Source organism: Callospermophilus lateralis, chromosome 7 (assembly GCF_048772815.1).
Source record: "Callospermophilus lateralis isolate mCalLat2 chromosome 7, mCalLat2.hap1, whole genome shotgun sequence".
NCBI lineage: Eukaryota > Metazoa > Chordata > Mammalia > Rodentia > Sciuridae > Callospermophilus > Callospermophilus lateralis.
This window is the reverse complement of record NC_135311.1, coordinates 124,313,781-124,337,861: the sequence shown is the minus strand read 5'-3', so window position 1 is coordinate 124,337,861 and position 24,081 is coordinate 124,313,781. Positions and strand designations below refer to the sequence as shown.

Sequence of the window (24,081 nt, the reverse complement as noted above, 5' to 3'; positions counted from 1 at the left end):
GCTCTTTCTACCAAGTGTATGCTACTACTGACATAAAACAGCACCCATTTCCTAACTTTGTTGGTTGTACTCCTGACACCTCTAGGGTACCTACGTTAGAATCCTCTGGGGAAGCTTTTAAAAATGCATATTCTTGAGTCCATCCCAGACCTACTTGAACCAGAATTTCTGGGAGCGAAGTCTTAGAATCTCCATTTTTAAGAAGCTCCCCAGGTGATTCTTATGCCCCCTAAAGTTGAGAATCACTGACCTGGGGGGGCAGGAACACATTCAGGTCAAATTCTTCACAGAACTTTCAGTCCTGAGTGAGGACTATGTCTAGAAAATCATTACAAATACAATTTGGCAATAATTATTGTTACACAGTAGGTTTTCAATAAGTGTTTGCTGAATAAAAACTATGCTGTCCTAATTTATCAACATATGAAGTTGAGGAAAAATTAAAGCATTATGGAATTTAGATAAAAGCAGTAGAGTTTAGAGTCACATTAATTTGGGATGCTGAGGTACCGGGGGGTACTCAGGGGCCCTCAACCACTGAGCCACATCCCCAGCCCCATTTTTTTTTTTTTTGTATTTTATTTAGAGATTCTCACTTTTGCTGAGGCTGACTTTGAGCTTGCAATCCTCCTGCTTCAGCATCCCAAACTGGTGGGATTACAGGTGTCCACCACTATGCGTGGCTTAGAGTCATTTTTTAATTTAATTTGCTGGAGAAATGGCTGTTGAATAGAACTAGATTGTATTTAAATAGAAGTAGGATTACTTTGTGTTAGTGAAATGTCATTTTATTTTACTACAAAATCTTCACTATTTTTTAAAAACTAGGTAATACATATTGTATACATTTCAGAATTCAAACACACAAAATGAAAAGTCTGGTCCCTTCTGTTTCTCACTAACCCTTTACCTTAGACAGATAACTATTAGTTTCTTCTATAGGATAACTGCTTAACTGTGGCCCAGGATGGGAGTATAAGTTTCCCAACTTAAAACTCACATTCTGGTCTTCAGACTCCAGGTCTGTGATCCTTCTACAATATTATTTTTACCTCAAAGGTAACTTCAATATCAAAGCCAAAAAAACTTTACCATGAAGCTCTCAGTGTTTCCTGATTTTCCTGGTACCTAGCTATAAAATGATTCTGTATATAAAGCTTAACTTATATATGAATAATAAATGTGTAAAAAAAATACAATGAGTTAGAGCAATCATTTACAGATTGGACAAATTAAAGGATTATCATTTAAGAAGGTATAATTGAAAAATGGTCAAAATATAATTGAAAGTACTAATCAAGCCCATTATATATATTATTTAATACTTATTAATAAACTGGAATATTGGTTTACATTTTCAGGATTTTCCCTGATGAGTTGGCGTTTCCCTTAATACTATATCATTTCCAAATATATAGACAAAAATGAAAAATCTGAGCCAATAAAACTGAGGGTCTGAGGAAAGAATCAAGACTGTAGAACTTCAACCATGATATTCCTCTAAGACTACATATGCGTGTGGCTGCTCGCCATTCCAGCCTGACTCTGTATTACCTAGCCTCTCCATATTACTCTGTCTAAACATTTATCTTCCACATTCAACAGGCATAGGGTCTTAAAGTTATTGAACCAAACATCTCACTGAAGCACAGAAAAAAATTTTACATACTTACTTCTAAGTCATTGAAAAACAGATGTGTATCAGCCACTTCAAAAATCATTTCTTCCATTGTTAAACCTGAGCCAATCACTACTGTTGGGTCCTGGAAGACAGTAAGAGAAAAAAGATACTTGACTTGGTACTCAGAGTACTGGTTCATTTTCAAATATTTCAAAATTATTTTGGGTCAAGGCCAAAGCAACACAGGTCTATAACAGTTCTTCAAGTATAATTGATAATATTTCACTGACATTTCTAAGAATGTGGATTGTTCAATAGAGAGGATATTAGAAATGTCAAAACTTTAATTTGTGGAAACTAATATTTTCATAAAAGTAAAAGGAATATATTTTATACAGAGAATATATTTAAGAAATTAACTCACTGCTTTGCAGTTAAAATTGTATTTTTATCATTCCCTTTGGTGTTTTCTCCTCCACTTAAATTTTTTGGGAAATTCTCTGTTCCAGAGGAACTCCTAACTATTGCTAATATGAGATGCAATATCTCCCTGTCAAAAGCCGCCTGCCACACATGCAATATAACATCAGACGTCTGACAATTTCAACAACCAGAAAGTAGAGAAAGGTAAAAGAGTCAAAATATTTACAGGAAAATCAAGGCAAGCTGCTTTGAGATGAATCATCAGTCCTTTACTGAGAGTTTATATTTTTAAAGTCATCTTAGTAATATAACTTATAAGTTTATATCAGCTGGCCAGCCTAGATAGTAAGAGCCTGTGGAAGCACTCCTAGAAAAAAACGCAAGGGATGAGATAAAACAATTGGGAAGTGTGAGATAGCAAGGGAGGGAGATATTTTTATAAAATTTGTACCCCAAAATTGAAAAATATGATTCTGGAGATAATTTGGCATAGAAATACAGTCCTAATCTTCTCAAAATCATTCTGCCAAATTTAAAGATTAAAAAAATTAAGTTTTGTTAGGTATATTTGTTTTTTTAAAAAGCATGCATGTATTTTAAGAAAGATATTTTATCTATATGCTTTATGTCTAACTTTTGTTTGGCAAAATGAAATGCTTGGTTTGGGTTATTAAAAGTGACTTAAGGTGCTGGGTGTGGTGATACATGCCTGTAATTCTAGCAACTTGGGAGGCTAAAGCAGAAGAACTGCAAGTGCAAAACTAGCTTGGACAAACTAGCAAGCCTCTGTCTCAAAATATAAAATTAAAAGGGCTTGAGATGTAGCTCAGTGGTAGATATACTTGTGTTCAATTCCCAGAACTCAAAAAAATAAAACAACCATGTAGCTGAAGGTTAAACAAATCATGTCTCTGCAAACAAATCCCGAGAATACTCTGTTTTGAGCCTCATTCCTATACTTTATAAAATGCAACTTCAACTCAAACAACTTCAGCTTTCAACACTGGTCCTAGGACTAGTATCTGCCTTTATCATCAACTCCACTTGATCATATAGCTTGCCTAGTACAAGCCATCTGGTGAAATTTTACATGAGAAGTTAAAAGCCAACAGGTAAGAAGAGGTAGCAGAAAAAAAAATTTTCTGCTCATATAGTCAGAGGAGGGATAGTTATAACAAAAGACTACCCAATTACCTTTCCATACTTCTGGGCATAGGATCCAGTAAGAAGGGAGTGAAAGATGATGATGGTTTCATCCAAGTCCCACAGAAATACCCGCTGAAGGAATAAAATATAAAGCATAATGAGCATCTTCCAGTAACAAGGAAAATACTAAAATTCATAAATGACACAATCTTAAATAACGGGAACAAACTGTAAGTGGAATTAGAAAATACCTTGTGATGAATGAAAACACAAACACAACATATTAAAACTTATGGGATACTATGAAAGCAGTGCTAAAAGGGATGTTATAACTGAAAGTACATACATTAAAAAAAGAAGAAATAGGGCTGGGGATGTAGCTTGGTGGTAGAGTGTATGCTTTGAAAGCACAAGGCCCTGGAATAAATCCCCAGCACCAAAAGGAAAAAGAATGATCTCCAAAAAACCACATTGTATACCTTAATGGACTAGACAAAGAAGAAGAAAGTAATACTAAAGCTAGTAGAAGGAAGTAAATAAAGTTAAAGTGGAAACAATTAAAATAGAAAAAGAATAGAGAAAAGTTAATGAAACCAACAGTTGGATCTTAGAGAATAGCTACAAAATTAACAACCTTTAGCTAGACTGACTATGAAAAAAAAATAGAGAACACCAAGATTACTAAAATCATTATTACTAATTATTAAGATTACTAAAAGTAGGAACACTATTACTGATTTTATATTTATAGAAATAAAAAGAATTATAAGGGGATACTATAACAAACTAGGTAACTCAAATGCAATGGTCAAATTCCCAGAAATACACAACACAAGATACCTAACTAAATCAAGAAGAAACAGAAAACCTGATTAAGACATATAAATAATAAGGAGATTGAATCAATAATTTAAAACATTCCAACAAATAAAAGCCTGTTATGAGATAGCCTTGGGCTGTGTGAGCTATGGGCATTTGAGTACATGAGGGGACTGGACTGACGTTGCTTCTCTGACTGGGCCGTGAGACATATGTGTCCTTTTCGCTTGCTCTGCTTATGATCCCACACAGCACCTGAGATGGGTGTGGCCTTCCAAGATGTCAGTCAATTTGCTGACCGAAAGACATCACCAAGCAACCCCCTGAAACCCAATCCCTTGCCTTATTTGGGTTGAACTTTCTTGAATGTCTTTTTCCCCAATAAATAGGATGGTTTCAGGCCTGCTCTCTCTCTTCTGCCTGCCTCTCTTGCCTCCTCTGTGAGAGCTGGGGTAGAGGAGCTGTCAATGAACCCCAAGAAAAAGGTACTTTCTGCGTCTGCGTTGTTATTTAGTGCCAGCCCAATTTACCTGGAGTAACTCTGATTTTGTCACGTATGCTTGCAAAAGCTCAGGACCTGATGGCTTCATTTGTGAATTGTACCAAACATTTAAATAAGAATTAGGGGAATGGAGGCATACCTCAGTGGCAGAGCATTTGTCTAGCACATGCAAGGCCCAGGGGTTAATCCAGGCACCACAAAAAGAAAAAGAAAAGACTAGATTGAACACCAATCTTCTTGAAACACTCCTAATTTATGTAATGAGACCAACATCACCCTGTCAGACTACATTTGTAAGAAAACTATAGAAATTTTTAAAACTTTTTCTCTTATGCCAATTGATGCAAAAATCTTTAACAAAATAATAGCAAACCAAATTCAGCAGCACATTAAAATAATTATACATTGTGACCAAGTGGGATTAGTTCTTGATTCATTCAACATATAAAAATAAATGTAACATATTCATAAAAGATGAAAAGACACATGATAATCTCAATTGATGCAGAAAATACATTTGACAAAATCCAACATCCTTTCATGAAAAAAACAATTCAGTAAAGTAGGAGTAAAAGGGAATGTTTTCAATATGATAAAGGCATGTATCAGAAACCTACAGCTAAAATGATACTCAGTTGTAAAAGACTAAAAGCTTTATCCATTAGAAAAGGAATATGCCAGAATGCTTTCTCATCACTTCATTTAACATAGTAATGGAAGTTCTATCCAGAGCACTTTGGTAAGAAAAGGAAGAGAAAAAAAAAAAAAAGACATCCCAATTGCAAAAGATGAAATATAGTTATCTCTGTTTTCAGATGACATAATATTATTTGCAAAAAAAATCATCAGGAATACACAAAAAATTGAAATCAAATCAGCAGTATTTCTGTTTATAAGCAATAAATAATGAGAAAAGGAAATTTAAAAAGCAGTAAACATCATCAAAGAATAAAATACTTATGGGACTGGGGTTGTGGCTCAGTGGTACAGCGCTTGCCTAACATGTGCGAGATGCTGGGTTCGATCCTCAACACCACATAATAAATAAAAATAAAGTATCGTGTCCAACTACAACTAAAAAAAAAAAAAAAAAAAAAAAAAAAAAAAAATTACGAATAAATTTAACCAAGGAAGCAAAAGACTTATACTGTATGTTGAAAACCATTAAGATTTTGAAGGAAATTAAAGAAGACACAAACAAATGGGAAAGATACACATGTTCACTGATTGGAAGACTTAATACTGTTAAGATGCCAATACTATACAAACCAATCTATAGATTTATTGTGATCACTATCAAAATTACCATAGAAAAACTCATTCTATGGGCTGGGATTGTGGCTTAGCAGTAGAGTGCTTGTCTAGCAAGTGCAAGGCCCGGGTTCGATCCCCAGCACCACATAAAAATAAATAAATAAATAAAGGCATTGTGTCCAACTACTTCTAAAAAAGAAAAAAGAAAAGAAAGAAAAACTCATCCTAAAATGGAATCTCAAAACCCCAAATAGTCAAAACACCCTTGAAAAAGAACAAAACTAAAGGATTCATGCTTCCTGATTTTAAAACTCACTACAAAACTTCAGTAATCAAAATAGTGTGGTACTAGCATATAGACCAATAAAACAGAGCTTAAGCGAGAAATAAACTGTTGCGAATTAATTTTGACAAGGATCAAAAATAAAAAAAAAATCATCCAATGGAGAAAGGAATTCGTTCCTTTGTTCATTCATTCATTCTGCAGTGCTGGGGATCAGACTCAGGACCTCATTCATGCTAGGCAAGTGCTCTACCACTGAGCTGCACCTCTAGCCCAGGAAAGTCTTTTCAACAAATGATGCTGGAAAAACTGGACATCCATATGCAAAAGCATAAAATTAGAACTTATTCAAATTAACTCAAAATAAATTAAACACCTAAATTTAACAATAAAAATCTTAGAAGAAAATGGATGTAAATCTTCATAAGCATGTATTCTAACATATTATGCTAAAAGCAGAGCAATAAAAGAAAAAAAATGGGACTTCATCAAAATTAAAAACTTTTATGCTTCAAAGGACACAATAAAAAATTGAAAAGACTGAGTGAAAAGTATAATTTGGTGTTGAGTGTTTGCCTAGTATGCTCTGGGCCCTAGGTTTGATTTCCAGCACTGCAAATAAATCTCTCTCTCTCTCTCTCTCACACACACACACATACATACATACACACACACACACACACACACACCCGAAAGAAAGAAAGGAAGAAAGGAAGAAAGAAAGGAAGAAAGAAAGAAAGAAAGAAAGCAAACCCAATAGGAGAAAATATTTTGGATCAATAATCTGGAATATATTAATTTAACAGCACCAAAAATCCCATTTAAAAAATGGGCAGAGAGCCAGGTGCTACTGCAGAAGCTGAGGCAGGAGAATCACTTGAATCCAGGGAATTTAACACCAGGCTGGGCAACACAGTGAGACTCTACCTTAGGGTGGGGGTGGAAGAGAGGGAAGGAGTTTAAAAGATCTGAATAGGTATTTCTCCAGAGAAAATATGTCAATGGCAAATAAGCATGTGCAAAGATGCTAAATATTATTAGACATTAGGGAAGTAAAAATCAAAACCATAATGAGGTATCACTTCACATCCATTAGGATGGCTTCTATCAAAAAAATGGGAAATAACAAGTGTGATGAAGATGTAGACAAGCTGGAACCTTTGTGAATTGCTGGTGGGAATGTAAAACTGAAGACAATTATGGTGGTTCCTTAAAAAGAGGAAGACAGAATATGATCAAAATTAATATTCCTTTGTGTAACCCAAAAGAACTGAAAAGATGGACAAGAGGGACTCAAATAGGTAACTGCACACAGTATTCAAAGAAGTACTCATAATAGCTCAAAGATAAAAACCTCAAGTGCCCTTCAACAGATGAATGAATAAAACAAAACATGATACAACATACACATACACATATATATGAAATGTAATATTAGCTAGCCATTTAAAGGAAATGAAATTTTGACATATGCTACAACATGGATGAACTGTAAAAATGTTATGCTTACTGAAATAAGCCTGACATAAAAGAATAAATACTGTATGATTCCACTTACATGAGGTATCTAGAATAAGCAAACTCATAGAAGGAGAAAATAGAACAATAGTTGCAATGGGCTAGGACAACAGGAGTATGGGAGATATGGCTTAATTGGTGTAGAGATTTTGTCTAGAATCATGAAAAAGTTCTGGTAACATATAGTAGTGATGGTTATATAATAGTGGAAATGTATTTAATGACACCGAATTGTACATGTTAAAATAGTAAAATTTTACGTTATACAAATTTTGCTCCAATTTTTAAAAATGAGCAAGTTCTCAGTTTTCCCTAAGAAATGTATCAAAATTTTAGTTTCTCTTTCATGGTCCTTTGTCCCCACCCCAGGAATGAAAGACAATAGGCTCTAAACACGGCTTCAATTTACCTATGTCTTAGGGCACCTATCTCAATGGACTTATATTCAAATATATCTTTTCCCTTTATTAAATAATAAATAATTTTTTTAGAAAAATTAAAAACAAGACCCCACTATTATTAGATTTTTTATCTTTCTAGTCTTTAAAAAAAAATATTTATTCTTTAGTTTTGGTGGACACAATACCTTTATTTAGTTTTTATGTGATGCTGAGGATCAAACCCAATGCCTCACACACATGCTAGGCGAGAGCTTTGCCTCTGAGCCACAATCCCAATCCCTAGTCTTTTAAAAACACATGTCCATAATAAAGTCTCACAGTGCTTACAGGCACAAAATAAATCAGTGCCAATGTCATTAAGAAGTTACCAGATCTATTTGTGTGTCTCACAGAAACTTGGGTTTGAAGCTCTCATTTTCCTTTTAGATTTCTAAATGGAGTGCACTATGACATCACTTGCGGCTCCCTCTGTTTTCTGAATAAGATGAACTGTTCTTTCTGTTCTCTGGAATACAGAGAATTGTTTGTTCTTTCCATTAAAAAATTGCCTTGCTACCTAAATCTAGCAAAGCTTTTTCAATGCTTTGGTGAAAAGCATCTGAAAGTGATATAGTAAGTTATGGACATGGAGAAACTTTGTTTTTCTTACCATTTTTCTAATATACTTGGTCAATGCAGTTTCTTTTGCATAGGAATTAAAGAGCATACAACATACAACCACATTATCTCTGAGTTTCAGATATGTGTTTGATAAATTCAAGAAGCAAGAAAAAACAAAGAAAAACAAAGAAAAAACAAAAAAACTAGAATGAGTTTCTTCTCATACTTCCAATTCACTGTCTTGAGAAGAACTGGTATCAGCTTTCCTCTTGCCCCGGTTCTTGCTAGTCATGTTTTTCCTGGACTGATCATCAGCATCTTTACTTGGTGTAGTTTGGGACAAAGCTGGGCTTGTAGAAGCATCTCCTGAAAAGAAAAAGTGGGACATGTACTGCCAGTAGTCACAGCCTATATGAACCAGAGCATGAAGAGGGCTGGCAGATTCTCTGCCCTATGAGTCATAACTAAGGGACAGAGTTTAGAAAACTAGACTTTATGTAAAGCAATCTAGGAACGTAGATCTAGGCATTAAGCACCTACAGTGGCTAACATCATAAAAAGAGTCATAATCATGCTTTATATGCATGCCTTCTAAGTCCCTCAAAGTTATTTTTTGAGATAAGTTCATACTGTGTTGCCCAGGCTAGTCTCAAATTGCCCTCGCATTGAAAATAGCTGGGACTACAGGTATGGGCCACTATACACAGCTCATCAAGTTAGTTTGCCCAAAAAAAAAAAAAAAAAAAGACCCTGTTAGTCTGGCCTGTGACTCCAAAGCTGGAGCTGGGATAGCAGGTCTGATTCTGACCAAGAATAGTATAGGTGGGATAGATATATAGGCCAAAGGGAATAGGGAGGAAACCAAGAGTCTTAGAAAGAACATAACTGCTGCTCTACTACTGGATTACTGGATCAGGGTTTGCCAATTTGGCACAACTGACATTTTGGGCCGGTTAATTTTTTTGTTGAGGGGGATATCTTATACATTTTGGGGTATTTAACTAAGCAGTATTCCTGATCTCTACTCACTGGATGCTAGAAGCATCCCCGACCCAATGTGACAAAAAAACTGTTTTCCATGTTGCCCAAAAGTTCCCTGGGGGGCGAAATCATCTCCAGCTGAAAACCATAGCTCTAGATCTTTTAATAATTTATAATAAAATGCAGAAGGCAGAAAACATTATAAAAAATTCTATAAGGATAAAATAAATCACAAGGGGAAAAAAGACTGGGGGAATTTGTAGGCTGAAAGAGCTGGTAGGGGTTGGAAATACAGTATAGTCTTTTCATTGTTGGTACTTTTCTATTCTTAGTATCAGGCAGACATCAGCCACCCATGACTCATCATAGCCTGCTTCCAAAGTTTAAATACTCACCTAGGAGGGAAAGCCAAGAGCATGATGAAAGTGGCTGATATCAGAACAAAATTATCTTCCCCATCACCTGAAAACACCTTTTGGATTAAGTGCCCTTAATTTTAAGCCAGTTTTCTGAACTATGATACTTACCAGATGAAAGTCGCTGGGCGGCTGGAGCAGGAACCATGACATTAGGTTTCTCTGCCTGGTATGTGGTAGTTGCTAATGTGGTACTCTCAGCATCACTGTTAGTCTGGCCTGTGACTCCAAAGCTGGAGCTGGGGTAGCAGGTCTGGTACTGATTCTGACCAAGAATAGTATAGGTGGGATAGTCCTATAGGTCAAAGGGAACAGGGAGGAAACCAAGAGTCTTAGAAAGAGCATAATTGCTGGATGTGGTGGCACACACCTGTAATCCTGGCAATCTGGAAGGCAGTGAGACAGGAGGATTGCAAGTTCAAAGTCAGCCTTAGCAACTTAGAACCTGTCTCAAAATAAAATATAAAAAAGGACTGGGGATGTGGCTCAGTGATTAATCACATTTGGATTCAACCCCTGATACAAAAAAAGAAAAAAACCCTGAGAGCACACACATTAAATTTCAACTAAAGGGTTTCTTCTCCCTCTTATTCATAATTATTTCCCTAAAACATTAATTTGACTTCTTGTTTTCTAACAGTCTCTCCAATGAAAACAATAACTTTAAAATACATTCTTTTTAAAAAAAAATATTTTTCAGTTTTAGATGGACACAAAATATATTTATTTTGTTTATTTATTTTTATATAGTTCTGAGGATCGAACCCAGTGCCTCACATGTGCAAGGCAGGTGCTCTGCCACTGAGCCACAACCCCAGCCCCTCAAAATGCATTCTCTAGAAACATGAGACCAGAAAAAAGAGCTGCTATAAAATATAAGGAAGGCCGAAAGAGAAGGTTCCTGTGTACTTTCATACATATACATACTATGTCCTTTCCAATTTTATGTACCGAATTTCTGCTAGAATATTTAAACAAAAGTGTCTATTCTTTAACAAGGTTATAAACCACTGCATTAAACGGCAGTGTTTATAAGGGCAAATTAACTTTAAAAAGTATATACCCTACACTAAAGTTTCTTATTTCACAAAACTGATAATCTTTTCTTAAAAGTTTTCTTTAAAAATAACAGTTTCCCTAAAATATCGGGAGGAAACTTTTGGTCATTTCACAAACATATATGCCAAAATTTATCAAGCCGTACAATTTAAATCAATATAGTTTGATGTCTATTATATCTTAATAGAGCTGTAAAATAAAACTGAGTGTGACACACCTTCAAAAAATTCCACTGACACTGATATTAGTGACAAATAGGACGACACTAGTTGACCAAACTAATTCTTTTTTTTTTTTCTATCTTTCTTTTCTTTTTTCCTCCTGCCTTAGTCACTGGAATTATAGGCCTATGCCACTGTGCCTGGTTATGACTTAGATTCTTTACGCAACAGTATTATAGCTTGTGTGAATCAGAAAATGGGAACTCTCAAATTAAACCAACAGTAAAAACAAGAAAAAATTCTGAGCAGATGAGTAACTTCATAAATGGTAGCATTTGCAAAAAATTTAATCAGTATTTTAAAGAACAGACAGCACAGGGGAAAAAAATTGGAGATGAAATAAGCATTCAGCCACAGTAATTCAGTATTAAAGGAGGAAAAAACCCAAAGTAACAGAAATGATAGCAAAATAAAAAGGGAAAATTTTGAGAAATGGCTGGGTTAGGGAAAGGTAGGAGAAATGAAATGGAAATCAACCAGTCTGATTTTAGGACTTGGTTAATTAAGAGGAAAAAAAAAATGGTGCCATTGACAAGAAATTAGAAATATTAAGAAAAAGTAGTTATATTTCTGGAAAAAAAAGAAGACATAAAAAAGGATAGAACAAAGGTCTTGTTCTAGATACTCTGAACTTCGGAAATAGCAAGTTATCAAAGAAAAAGTAACCACCAATCAGCTGGAAGCCTGTAAACATCATGTAGCCCAGAATCTTCATCTTAGAGACAGTTTATCAGTACGGTTAAACACTCCTGAGGATGAAATTATTAAATGCAGAAAAACTAAATAGAGATGGATCACATTAGAAGATAGAATCAAAAAGAAGAGATGTGAATGCCTGGAGATGTAGCTCAGTGGTAGAGCACTTGCCTAGCATTATGTGCAATTGATCCCAGCTGAGGGGGAGGGGGAGGGAGGGAGGGAGGGGGGGAGAGAGAGGGAGGGAGGGAGGGAGGGGGGGAGAGGGAGGGAGGGAGGCATGGATAGATTTATAAGAGATACAAAAAGAAACAGAGTTCCTATGAGAGTGCTAGGTACAAAACCAGAAACTCAATAAATATTTGTGGACTAAAAGAAAGAACAAATACAAGGACAGTGAAACACAGAAAATGAAACAGAAAAGTAATGTTAATTGTGAGCAGAAAAAGATTCACAGAAGTGGTGAAAAACAGAAAAACAACACAAAAACAAAACAACAACAGCAAACCTTCTAAAACACTGAAGATGTTACCAGTGATCTTGTAAGCAGAGTTAATGTTAACAGTGATCAAGACCAAATTCCAAGGAATTCACAATGAAGTGAGTGCCAGGCCTTTTTGTAGGTTTTGGAGGAATACATACGTGAACAAAATAGAAAAGTAAATCCTAGCCTTCATGGAGCTTGTTGGGAGAAGATTAAGAGGTAAAAACACATACAATAGATAGAGCAGCAGATATAACCATATTCAGAGAGGCTTAATAGAAAATAAGAGAAACTGATGCAGCTATCTAGGGTTCAGTTCTGAGGGCACCCAGAAAAAGGGTTCCATAACCCATATTATTCCTGGTTGTTTCTTAGATAGGCAAACTGAACAGAGAAACAAGAGAGAAAGAGCAAACTAGATGAACTGTACTGTACCTGGTTTGAGATGCTGGCAACTGCTGCTGCTGGAATATTGGCAATTGTGGATGAAGTGGATATCAGGCTGGGGTTTGTGCTTGAAGCTACAGAATTGAGAGTTTAAGAGATATTAATTAAAGATACTACGTAAAAGTCTAGAAGACATTAAAAAAATACATTGTCTTAAGTGAACACATCTACAAGGAGATAAGAAAATTAGCAAGAGAAACAAATGCTCATTTTGCTTTTTTGTATGTCATACCTCAATTTAGACTTGATTAGAAACAAAACACTTCAAACGTCTTTCTGTTTCAACTTGAGTCTTCAACTCTTCCTACTAAAGTCCTAGAAGGATACATATACATTTCACAGCTCATACTAAAGATACCAATGAAATCAGAACTAACCCAGATTATTCCACTTCATCTCTCTAGAAGCTGAAAAAGGACTCACCTGCAGTGTGACCTACTAACCATCAGTGGAGCTCTGGTAAATCCTACACTATGATATTATCATTTACTGTTACTTGCCTCAAATTATGCCTTTCTTGATGCAAGATAATTATTCTGAGAAATAATGATCCAAATTCTAAAGTGCTTGGAAATTACTTCTTGAGTTCTACTCAAATAATGGATTATTCATGAGGAACAAAAAGCACCATGATCTGGCATTTAGAGACTTTATCAATGAATATACAAAAATTAAGAAAACATTAAATATATTCTAGTCAGGAGAAATGTACTTGGTAAACTACTTGGGCTGGCTGTCTTAAGACGAGGAATTTGGATTAAGTTTTACATTTTTTAAACACAGATTCTATCAGGGATTTAGAATTTCTCTGTAATTAGTAAATAACACAAGGACTTTTGTAAATGTAATGATATAATAGTTTTCAACTCTACTCTTTCACTTATCATAAACACTGATGCATGATTTCTACTGTAATCATAAGTAATCCAAGGGTCCACCATTGGGTAGGGCTAACTGACTACCAACTCCATTAAGGGCAGTCAATAAGAAAACGTCTATTTAGAACAGGACTGGAGCCAGGCATGGTGGTACACACCTGTAATCCCAGAGGCCCAGGAGGCTGAGGCAGGAGGACTGCAAGTTCAAAGCCAGCCTCAGCAATTTAGCCAGGCCCTAAGCAATTCAGTAAGATTCAGTCTCTATAAATATAAACATAAAAAAGGACGGGGGATGTGGCTCAGTGGTTAAGCGCCCTTGGGTTCAATCCCAAGAAAGAAATTAAACAATCTTCTGTCCACTTACTAAATCAGGCTAGTGGTGAAAAACATTTGGCCACATACTCTATTATTCTTGCTAGGAATCTTAGTAACTTGATTTGCTAGTTGATAAGTGTCTGAGTTTTAAACAAGTACCAAGCTACAAATCAACGTTTTCTCCCAATAATAATGGCTTAGGGGATCTCGGCCTACTAACCTAGAAAGTTCACAGGGTCCAATAACATTTTTCTTCTCCAACCTAACCAAATCATTTCTAACATGTGTCATTCATTTATTCAGCAAAACAGTAAGTATATCAGGGTCTACTATGCACTAGAAACTTTTCCAGACTAAGGAATAAAATAGTGAGCAAGACAAAGTCCTTAAACTTATGGAGTTTAAATTCTAGTGAGGGATTGTTAGTTAATAATTAAGTAAGTAATACCTTTTAGTCTCTGTAACTATCACTGAACTCTCATTAAACTCATCTAAAAGTGTGCATAACTACTGTATGTTCTATGTCATATACAACAATGACTAAAAGACCAGGAATTTTCAAAAAATGTACTGATTATCCTGCATATATATGTATATAAAGATATATAAAAATATGCTGGTCTCCACATACACACAAAAAAGCTGCAACAACAAAATATGTAACAAAAGTACAAAGTTAGAGAATAAAAAATTTAAATGGTAGCAATTATTATATACCTAAAGGCTATCAGAATTCTAAATATCAATGGCATGGCCAACTGTATGTAGGTAGTCCTCACTCCTGAAAATCTGCAAAATCAGAAAAACAAAGCTTCTAAGAACCATGCCCCATTAGGTCAACCTAATATAGTCAACATACATAGCTTTGATCCAAAGGATGGTTACAGACTGGTGAGTGGCATAGCAGAATTAAGTGATATAGCCCCAAAGTTGAAAGGTTAACCCAAAGGGTAATGGCACATAAAAGTTTGTGTAAGATTTAGTTTTTACCTACCTGCCTAATTTTATGATATGTCACTCCATCTACCTTGCTCTGGCTTTCTCTGAGTTACTCAAAAAAAAAAAAAAAAAAAAAAAAAAAAAAAGACAAGGTCTTTATCATTCCAGCAACTCTGCAATATTATTCTGTCTGGACTGTCTTCCCCCTCCAGTCCTCCTGGCATAATGGCACTTCTCCTCAGCATGTCTCACTTCCTCAGAGATGCTCTCTCTGACCTTTTTATTAAAACAAGTCCTTGGGCTGGGGTTGTGGCTCAGTGGTAGAGCGCTTGCCTAGCAAGTGTGAGGCACTAGGTTCAATCCTTAGCACCCACATAAGAATAAATAAATAAAATAAAGGTTAAAAAAAAAAAAAGTCCTTTCTTGTTTTCCCAATCATAGCAATCTACTTCGTTTTTCTTTCAGAGCACATTTCAATCAGTGGTTAAATGCCCTTATTTATTCATGTAAAAATTGTTTTTTTTTCCTCCCCCTACTAGACTATAAGTTCCACAAAGGAGTATCTTCTTATTTTATTACTTTTAGTGTCTAGCAAGGCACCTGGCATATGGTAGATGACACTCTATACATAGTTATAGGATGCACTAGGTGTCTTGCATACAGTAGGTATGAGGGGCAAAACCACTATTTTCTGCTAGAGGTTGACAGTGGGTAGGTTACTAAAACTTACTCTCAGTGTGTGACCAATATACCTGACCAAAAACTCATTCAATTCCTTTGAGACCCAGTAAAAACTGTGCATATTTGGTTAAAAGTGATTGTTTAAGTAGGTTGCTCATTCTCTCATTTATCAGATGATATTGAGTGCAAGTACTATTTCATGTGAGTGAGTTGCATCAATGTACAGAACAAAGAAATCTGTCCACAAGGAGCTTAGTAAATCAAAGTAATTTCCTGAACAAGGTTTCTTAATGTTTGGAGTACAGATTTACAGCAGCAAGAAATAGAGTATAGGATGATTTATGTGATAATGGATTAAAGCTAGAGAATTCAATAAGAACTCATGATTAATGTAACATATAGACTATTACATATAGAAATATTTTTACATATGTGTACTTACATAGGTTAGTATACATACATATATTTCTTTCTCTGTTAATTAAAAGAATCTTAAAGAAATGACACTGAACCAAGTGGAGTGGTGCATTCCTATAATCCCAGCAGCTTGGAAGCTGAGGTAGGAAGACTCCAAGGGAGGCCAGCCTGGGCACTTTAGTGAGACTCTCAGCAATTTAGTGAGACCCTATCTCAAAGTAAAACAAGAAAAGGGCTGGGGATGTAGCTCAGTGGTAGAGAGCTACCCTGGGTTCAATCCCTAGTACCAAAACAACAAAAGAAGAAGAAGAAAAAAAAAAGACATCTGATACTCCAGCAGCAACAAGCATCCCTCATGCCCATATTTTGGTTTCTAATATCATCTTTTCCAGTAAGAGGAACCAGGTCTCCTTGGAGAAATAGTTGACTATAGAACTTGGACAGGTAATATACAAGATGAGACTGGAGCATCTCATAGTGCCAAAAATTAAGGAAGTACTGAAAACAGAAACCAAAAAAGTGGGGCTATGTAAAAAGGCATAGGATTCAACCAAAAGTGTTCCTGGTGGTTAAGCTGAAACAACAAAATACACTCAACACTCTCAAGGTCATCAAAAACAAGTAGAGTTGGAGAAACTGCAAAGTCTAGAGGAACCTAAATGTACTGTGGTATCCTACATGAGATCCTGGAACAGAAAAAGGACATCAGGGAAAAATTAAGAAAATCTGGGGCTGGGGTTGTGGCTCAGAGGTAGAGCGCTCGCCTAGCATGTGTGAGGCACTGAATTCGATCCTCAGTACCACATAAAGTAAAATAAAGACACTGTGTCCACCTACAACTAAAAAAAATACATATTAAAAAAAATAAGAAAATCTGAATAAACTATATACTTAGCTGGTTCTTTAATTGTAACAAATATAACACATTAATGTAAGGTGTTAATAATAGGGGAAAGTGTCTGCAGGGTATGTGGAGAGAGAGATGAAAACTCTCAGTACTATCTATCCAATTTTCTATAAATCTAAAACTATACTAAAAGTAATGCCTATTAATAAAAATGAAACAAAACACAAACTCCTGGTTAAAGAAAGACTATTGTGAATAGTTACCACAATAGTAAAGCCCAAAGACATTTAATAAAAGTTAAAATTAATTTTGAAACATCTTGATTTTGGCATTTGAATATTATTAGTTAAGCCACTTCAGCTGAAGAAAATGACTAGAGGCACAGACATATGGGTTCCAGACCCTTTAGGAAAAGACTAATACAAAAAGTCAGATCTGATCACTACCCTGAGGATTGGGAGGGAAAATAAGAAGTCATATCTACTTATTCAAAGATAAGTCATATCTACTTATTCAAAGATTTTTGTAAGTACACTAGAGCTGTCCTTTCTCACAATGGTACTACTGAGGTACACACTTAAGAAAAGTTTTTAAAAAAAATTTTTTTTAGTTATATATGGACACAATGTCTTTTATTTATTTTTATGTGGTGCTGAGGATTGAACCCAGTGCCTCACACATGCAAGGCAAGCGATCTGCCACTGAACCACAATCACAGCCCAAGAAAAGGTTTGATTAGAGTTAATCAAGCCAGAAGAGGATTTGACTTTGATGTAATTTCTTCAGGGAAGATAGGCTGCTATTAATGCTTTGGGACAGGATGAGTGGGTATTGCTATTTTGACCACTTTTAACAAAATTGAGCCAGGCCAGCTCAGCAACTTAGTGAAGCTTTCAACAATTTAGAGAGAACCTGTCTCAAAATAAAAAATAAAAGAACTGGAGATGTAGCTCAGTGGCAAAGTATCCCCTTGGTTCAATCGACACACCAAAAAATAAAAAATTAAAAGTTGATACACTGGGGGCTGGGGTTGTGAGTCAGTGATAGAGTGTCTACCTAGCATATGAGAGGCCCTGGGTTCGATCCTCAGCACCACATATAAATAAATAAAATGAAGGTATTGTGTCCAACTACAACTAAAATAAATAAATACTAAATATTTTAAAAAATTGATACACTGTACTTGTCTTTATTGTTTAATGACTGAGCAGTTATTTAGATGGAAAGCAGCAGCCCCGAATAACTACCCTTCATTACCATGCTAAAGTAAAGGTAAGGTGGGGAGAGGTGGGAGACAGTGATAATGAGGAACCCAGGCAGTTCAAATTCACCAATAATATCCATATTTCTTTTTAGGCAATAGTTTTTCTTTTCTTTTTTTAAAAACAGTTTATTTTTATTGATTTATTTTTTTATGTGGTGCTGAGGATTGAATCAGTGCCTCAAGCATGTGAGGCAAGTGCTCAACCACTGAGCTATAACCCCAGCCCCTTAGCCAATAGTTTTTCTACTAACTTTTCCTTCAGAATAAATGGCAAAAATTGACAACCTGATAGTTAATTTCTGCCTTATTTTCTACCGTGTGTCAAAGTACTAACAAACATTAAATGGGAGGAAAAATAAATTTGTATTATGTTAGTACAGGTTTTCAAAATGGGAGAGTTGATACAGATGATTTCAATACTGAAAATCGAACAATTGCAGTCATGATCTGGGGTCAGAATACCCAACTTATATCCTGCCTATATTATTTACTCTATGCCTTTGGAAAAGTTACTTAGCTTTACTGTGCCTCAGGTTCTCCATCTGCAAAATGTGATTAAAAATACTTCCTTAATGTGTTGTTTTAAAGATTACTTGAGTAAGTTGGGCATGGTGGCACATGCAGCAATCTCGGTTACTCAAGAGGTTGAGGCAGGAGGATAGCATATTCCAAGCTAGCCTGGAAAATTTAGTGGATCCTATCTTATAAGAAGGGGGAAGGGTGCTGGGCATATAGCTGAGTGACAGAGTGCCTGTCTAGCATGTATGAGGGTCTGTATTCAATCCCCAGACTAAAAAAAACTAACATGAGTAACATCTATCCATTGCTTAGAACAATATCAAGAATATAATAAGCATTTACTGAATACAAGCAATTATCATTAATTGCTAAATGAGGGAAACCAGGTTAACTAATCGAAAGGAAAAATATACACTAATACACAATAAGAAGAGTGGTTACTGATGTTTAAGCTTTTTTTTTTTTTGTACTAGGGAGGAGGAAGAAGTAAATATAGCTATCAAGATCTTCAAATTCAAGATACAACTAAAGATGAGTTGTGGTTCTCCATCCTGGTAGAAAGTTATTAATATAAAAGAAGGGAACTCTTACTCTCACAATCAAGGTTTAGCCACGAGGAATATACCTATTTAGGAGAGATGTGGCTACTTACTAACATAGAGAAACATTTCATAAAAATGAAAAGGAAAGTAGGGTGCTGTGGCACACACCTGTAGTCTCCATTACTATGGAGGCTGAGACAGGAGCATCACTTGAGCCCAGGAGTTCAAAGTCATCCTGGGCAACATAGCAAGACACTGTCTCAGTGGAGGAAAAAAAAAAAAAAAAGAAAGGAGGTAGTGAAGATAGACAAAGTCATGTTCTTGAGTTTTTCCCCTCTTGATTTGTTCCCAGCTTAGAAATAAAGAAGTGGAAGGAGACACTAAGAAGGGAATATAAAGAAAGAGGAAACTTGATAAATGACAGGAGGTAAACATAGTGACCAATTCTGTTCCAGTAGACCAAACAGTAGTTCCCACTAAACTGAAAGTCAAAATTTTGTTTAATTTACATAAATTTTTTTGTCATCACCAAAATTCATATTTTAAGAATACCTCACAAAAGTTTTAGCTGTCTATCATTTATTCATTTAGAGTCCATTTGTAAGAAATAAAAAGCCAGGAAAAAGGAGGCAGATGAAAAGTCAGGCACATGGACACTACTCCCAGAATAGAGCAATGACAAACTGCCTGCTCTGGATTTGGTAGGGTGGCAATTAATCCCATAGTGCCTTTGAGTTTTTTGTCCTCTTTCCTAATTGTTCTGATATAATTTATCACCTTTTAAAAGAACAACTCAGGAAGATAAAGTTACATAGAGTTTAATGCTAGGCTTTACATCCTGAAACAAATAATAACGAACTTTTTGAGTAAGAGAAATACTCTCACCAAGAAGTACTTAATGAGAACAGGTGCAACAAAGCCATAGCAGAAAAATAGCACGCAGCTCACATACCACTCGGACAATTCATACACAAGAGGTCAGCAAATTCAGACTTATGGACTCTTCTGTTCACTTATAGGATAAAATGCCACTGAGAACAGATTAGAACAAAATCAGAGAGGTTTTCTGGACACCAACATAAAAAAGGGAAGCTTCAAACTATTAAGCAGCTCACATCCAAAGGCTATACTACTTACAAACCACATTCTTTAGCTCTGATTTGCCTAACACAAAAAGCATGCACATATCACTCCTTTCTATTTAAGAATACAGAGCACCTGTATTATCCAATTTGTTTGGATATACAGGTAGATTTAAAATTTAAAAAAACAATAATAATAATAATTAAATAACATACACACAACCATGCCTATTTACCTTGAATGGGATAAGAATAATGTGCTGGGCTTGGCTGGCTTGTGGTTAACCCTGTAGTGCAGGTAAGAACACTGTGTTGACTTGGAGATGGAGTCTGAATTAAACCACTTTCAGGTTTCATACCTGGCCACAATGCACCTGAATCAGATAAATTGGACCAATTACAAACAATACACTGGGACTGCGGAGCATGGTTATGCTTTTAATTGATTAGCCAGTAGTTTTAAAATCTAAATCTTAAAACAAAAATAAAATTTGCTTGTAAGAGAAAATTAAAGATTCTCCCACTTGTAATATACCACAAGCAAATACACTTTCAAAGAATTAGGAGATGGGGGTCATAAAAGCAAAACTCCTGCTAAAAACCCCAATATTTGTGTGTGTGTGTGTGTGTGTGTGTGTGTGTGTATGTGTTTTTATGTGGTGTATACACACACATATGTTCATTTCAATGATTAAGGGTAACTGACTAGGGTTAAGAAAGAGTTACTGACACCAAACTGGAGTATCTGTCATAAAGAGTGTCTGATGTTCATTTATCCAAATTGTCAAGGTGGCAGACAATTTAGACAACTTCCACCCAAGTTTAAAATCCACTTACCCATTAAACAAAAACTGAATTTTTCTAAAATATATTAAATACTTCTCTGTTTCTTAAGCTGATTATTTATAACCTTTTTTCTTCTGATTATTACAAGACATATCTGCTTATTTTTATAAATTAAAAATATTACAGAAATATGTAACTGGGAAAAAAAGTAATATATAATTCTGTTGTTTAACTACTTTTAATAGATTGCAGAAGTGTCACCCAGATTTCTTCTACACATGTACTAATCTTTCTTATTTTTGATAAAACAGATCATTTTATATATACCATTCATAATTTACATTTCCATATAATATCTGAGAGGCATCTTTTCATGTCAGAACATACAATCTGTTATACCATTATTCATAACTGTTACCCTTTTTTTTTTTTTTGTACCAGGGATTGAACCCAGGGGTACTTAATCACTGAGCCACATCTCAGACTTTGTTGTTATTGTAGTAGTAGTAGATGGACAGTATGCCTTCATTTTATTTGTTTTATTTTTATGTGGTGCTGAGGATTGAATCCAGCACCTTACATATGCAAGGCAGGTGTTCCACACTGAGCCCAGCCCCAGCCCCTCTTTTTTTACTTTGAAACAGGGTCTCACTAAGTTGCTGAGGCTGGCTTTGAACTTGGAATTCTCCTGTCTCAGTCTCCCAAGCAGTTGGAAACACAGGCGTGCACCATTGTGCCTAGCTCACTTTTACTTTATTTTTATTATAATGCTTCTGAGTGACTATCTTCCCAAAACATATTTAATCTTTTCCTGCCTTCTTAGCAAGGAAGAAATAGTGAATAGATGTTTCTCGGAATTATTGTTACAAACATCAATATTATGCTGTGATACATTACAGTAGCTTTTACTTTTAGAGTAAAAGCTACTGTAATGTAAAGACATTTACTTAGTACTAAATAAAACTTGCTAATAGTTCTATGATTTTTAGGTTCTGAGATCACTGTTTTTTTACCCAATGTGTTGCTTCTTTACAATTTCCCATCTTCGTTTGCACCTCTTTTAATACGCAATAACTAGGAAACCATAAACAAAGATTTTGTAGATTGCAGCCTAATGGTATCTTTTGTGAGTGAAATATTCATGATTACATAGATTTGGTGACAATTCTGGCTATAAATAGGTTATTTTGTAAAAAAAACAAAAACAAAAACAAAAAAGCAACAAAAAACCCATTGCCTAGTTTTCCCACTATATTCTGAATAGCTATGGTTGCTGGATCAGTGTAGTTGAAGCTGATATTAGGCACTTTGTACGTAATCAGTACTAACATCAAATATGGCTTCATTAATCAACATTAATTAATTTCATTTACTCCTAATATGATAAGAAATCTATATTCAACTAATAAAAGCAATAGAAATACTTTAATAAGGACCTTTGCTTCTCCAGGGTGCTAAAATACCTCAGTACATCTTGGATTTGTCAATTCTGTTGATAAGAAAATCTAAGAATAGTAAAGGAGAAATGTGAAAATTTTGAATGGATAAAAAAATGTGGCATATATACACAATGGAATATTACTCAGAATAAAAGAGAATAAAATCATGGCATTTGCAGGTAAATGGATAGAGTTAGAGAAGATAATGCTAAGTGAATTTAGCCAATCCCAAATAACCAAATGCTGAATGTTTTCTTTGATATAAGGAGGCTGATTCACAGTGGAATAGAGAGAGGGAGCAAGGGAGGAATAGATGAACTCTAGATAGGGCAGAGGGGTTGCGGGGGAAGGGAGGGGGCATAGGATCAGAAATGATGGTGGAACGTGATGATCATTATTATTCAAAGTACATGTATGAAGACACGAATTGGTGTGAATATACTTTGTACAACCAGAGATATGAAAAATTGTGCTCTATATGTGTAATAAGAATTGTAATGCATTCTGCTGTCATATATAAATTAAATAAATAAATAATAAAAAAAGAAATGTGAAAATCTTAGGTTCACCTTGGAACATGGTTACTGCTTTGTCTCAAACCCTTAATACATAAAAAAGATGCATATTCTTTTCTTATCTATGAACAACATGAAATAACTTATCTGAGAAGATGGAATAATAATATCTTTAGTATGAATTAGGAGAACTGCCTCTTCCATTTATTTCATGGTCATTTAACTACACCTTGTCCAGGTCAGCCAGTCCTAAGGTAATATTTGCTAAGTTTGATTTTCAACAATAAAAATGTTTGAGGATTTATTTTTATTTACTTATTTATTTTGGGTACTGGGGATTGAACCCACAGGAGCTTTACTACTGAGCTACACCCCCAATCCCTTTTGTTTTTTGAGACAGGGTCTCACTAAGTTGTTGAGGCTAACTTTGAACTTGCCATCTTCCTCTGCCTCAGCCTCTTGAGTCACTGTGATTACAGGCATGTGCCCTCATGCCCACTGAAGATATCATTTTAAAAACACGTATGATGTGAAATGCCAATTTATCAGTAAAGAAAATAAAAAGCAGACACAGAGACAAGATGCGGAGGCAGAAAAGAAAGATGGCAGAATGGCAGACAGGACAAGATGCCAAGCTTTATTTATATAAATAGGTTACTTTAGGCCATTGGCATCATTAGCACATATTGTTCATTGTATTACTGGGCAGGTTACAGACTTAGCAACATGATGCAGTTTATTCATCAGTTACATACTAAGTTGCAATATGCAACCTTAGGGGCTCTGTGTAGCTCTCAAGAAAGTCTACTGTATAAAGTTACTGTTAGCAGGTTTAGGCTCAGTGAAATAATGTGGTTGTCTAACAAGAGAGTTCCTTTATTCCCAGAAGCCGTGTGCCTGAAATCAAGGTCAAGGTTGATAAGACTCTAACACACAGTTTCCTCATGAAGGACAGTGAGTGATACAGCAGCCAGGCATCCTGTGTC

The 24,081-nt window shown here is 35.3% G+C and overlaps 1 protein-coding gene across 3 annotated transcripts in view; it reads right to left on the bottom strand.

Annotated features, from left to right (window-relative positions):
- The window catches only part of Eya3 (EYA transcriptional coactivator and phosphatase 3), a 102,515-nt gene that overhangs the window by 23,025 nt on the left and 55,409 nt on the right, over nt 1-24,081 (bottom strand). For 2 of the 3 annotated variants that reach the window (XM_076860946.2, XM_076860945.2), the window contains exons 7-12: nt 20,592-20,729; nt 12,860-12,945; nt 10,076-10,259; nt 8,794-8,933; nt 3,239-3,322; nt 1,674-1,763 (exon numbers count right to left, since the gene is read on the bottom strand). In XM_076860946.2, the coding sequence (XP_076717061.1) occupies nt 1,674-1,763; nt 3,239-3,322; nt 8,794-8,933; nt 10,076-10,259; nt 12,860-12,945; nt 20,592-20,729 (722 nt within the window). The remainder of the gene's footprint in view (nt 1-1,673; nt 1,764-3,238; nt 3,323-8,793; nt 8,934-10,075; nt 10,260-12,859; nt 12,946-20,591; nt 20,730-24,081) is intronic. The other variant, XM_076860947.2, reaches the window with a different exon arrangement.